This window comes from Plectropomus leopardus, unplaced genomic scaffold (assembly GCF_008729295.1).
Source record: "Plectropomus leopardus isolate mb unplaced genomic scaffold, YSFRI_Pleo_2.0 unplaced_scaffold15312, whole genome shotgun sequence".
NCBI classification, from domain to species: Eukaryota; Metazoa; Chordata; class Actinopteri; order Perciformes; family Serranidae; genus Plectropomus; species Plectropomus leopardus.
In genome coordinates this window covers 1-1767 of record NW_024616404.1, presented here as the reverse complement: position 1 = coordinate 1767, position 1767 = coordinate 1, and the positions used below count along the sequence as shown (strand labels likewise).

General features: G+C 45.7%; 1 protein-coding gene across 1 annotated transcript; it reads left to right on the top strand.

The window, feature by feature from the left end:
• Nucleotides 1-3: 3 nt before the first annotated feature.
• On the top strand, nucleotides 4-1761 carry LOC121964344 (protocadherin gamma-C4-like; the record flags this gene model as incomplete). Its single annotated transcript, XM_042514556.1, has 1 exon — nucleotides 4-1761. A coding segment is annotated over one exon (1758 nt), but the record flags the coding sequence as incomplete, so codon positions are not given.
• Nucleotides 1762-1767: the final 6 nt, after the last annotated feature.

Sequence of the window (1767 nt, the reverse complement as noted above, 5' to 3'; positions counted from 1 at the left end):
AGAGAGGCTTTATGTGGACAAAGCGCCAGCTGTGTTCTACCTCTGCAGGTTGTAATAGAGAATCCGTTACAGTTGCACCGGATAGAAGTGGAAATAAAAGATGTAAATGACAACGCTCCTAGTTTTCTCAAACGCGATCATATAATAGAAATTGCAGAATCCACCGTTGTAGGTGTGCGTTTTCCCTTAGAGAGTGCAGAGGATCCCGATGTTGGAAGTAACGGATTAAAGACGTACACACTAAGCAAAGACGACTGCTTCACTTTAAAAGTTAAAGAAATTGAAAACGGACGAAAAATACCAGAATTGGTTTTAAATAAATCATTAGATCGCGAGAAAAAGGCCATTCACAATTTATTTCTTATTGCCATGGACGGAGGTAACCCAGTCCAATCTGGAACTTCAAAAATAACAGTAAATGTGCTTGATAATAATGACAATGTGCCAATTTTCGAAAATACTTCTTATAAAATTGCTGTTCAAGAAAACAGTTCAAATGGCTCATTTGTAATAGCTACAAAAGCAACAGACATTGATGAGGGTCCAAATGGAGAGATTGAGTACTCGCTTGGTGTACACACACCCCCGTCAGTGCTGTCATTATTTCGTATAGATGCTGTAACAGGAGAGATATTTTTGAAAAACCAATTGGACCACGAAACTCAAGCCTCATATCGAATAGACATTAGTGCAAAAGACAAAGGATTGCCTAAAATGGAGGGTCACTGCAGTGTGCAGGTGGATGTCTTAGACGTAAATGATAACGCTCCAGAAATTGTGCTCACTTCAAAGCCCACTTCTGTGGCCGAGGACTCTCGCAGTGGCACAGTAGTGGCTTTACTCAGCGTCCGTGACCTTGATTCCGGTGATAACGGTAAAGTGACGTTACAACTTCCCAAAAACTCTCCCTTTACTCTGAAACCCTCGTTTTCTAATAATTATGCACTGGTTACTAGTGGTTCTCTGGACAGAGAGAGTTTCTCAGAGTATAATATTGCGATAACAGCCACTGATTCAGGCTCTCCTCCTCTGTCCAGTGAGAAAATTATACCTGTCAGCATCACTGATGTGAACGATAACCCTCCTATATTCACTCAGCCCTCCTATAATGTGTATTTAAAAGAGAATGGGGTCCCAGGCTCCATACTATACTCAGTCTCAGCGTCTGACCTGGATTTTGGTGAAAACGCTAAAATCTCTTACTCTATACTGGACTCTAAAGTGCAGGACGTTTCTGTCTCCTCTTATGTTTACATTAACTCCGATAACGGCAGCATCTACAGCATGCACTCATTTGACTATGAGAAACTGAAGGTGTTTCAGATTCAGGTTCAGGCAAAGGATCAGGGCTCCCCGTCTCTCAGCAGCAACGCCACTGTCCATGTTTTTATCCTGGACCAGAACGACAATGCCCCCGCTGTTATTTACCCCTCCTCCGCCATGGGCTCCCTCTCTCATCAGAGGATGCCCCGCTCCGCTAAAGCGGGTCACCTGGTTACCAAGGTGACGGCCGTGGACGCTGACTCGGGCCATAACGCCTGGATCTCGTACAAAGTGGCGGAGGCCACAGACGCCTCTCTGTTCACTGTCAATCTGTACACAGGGGAGGTGAGGACTAAACGCGCTGTGTCCGAGCAGGACGACTCCTCTCAGAGGCTGTTCATAGAGATCAGGGACGACGGGGAACCGGTCCAGTCCTCCACCGCCACGGTGTCCATCTTGCTGGAGGACGGCCTCCACGAGCCCATCTTAGACCTCCGACATAAA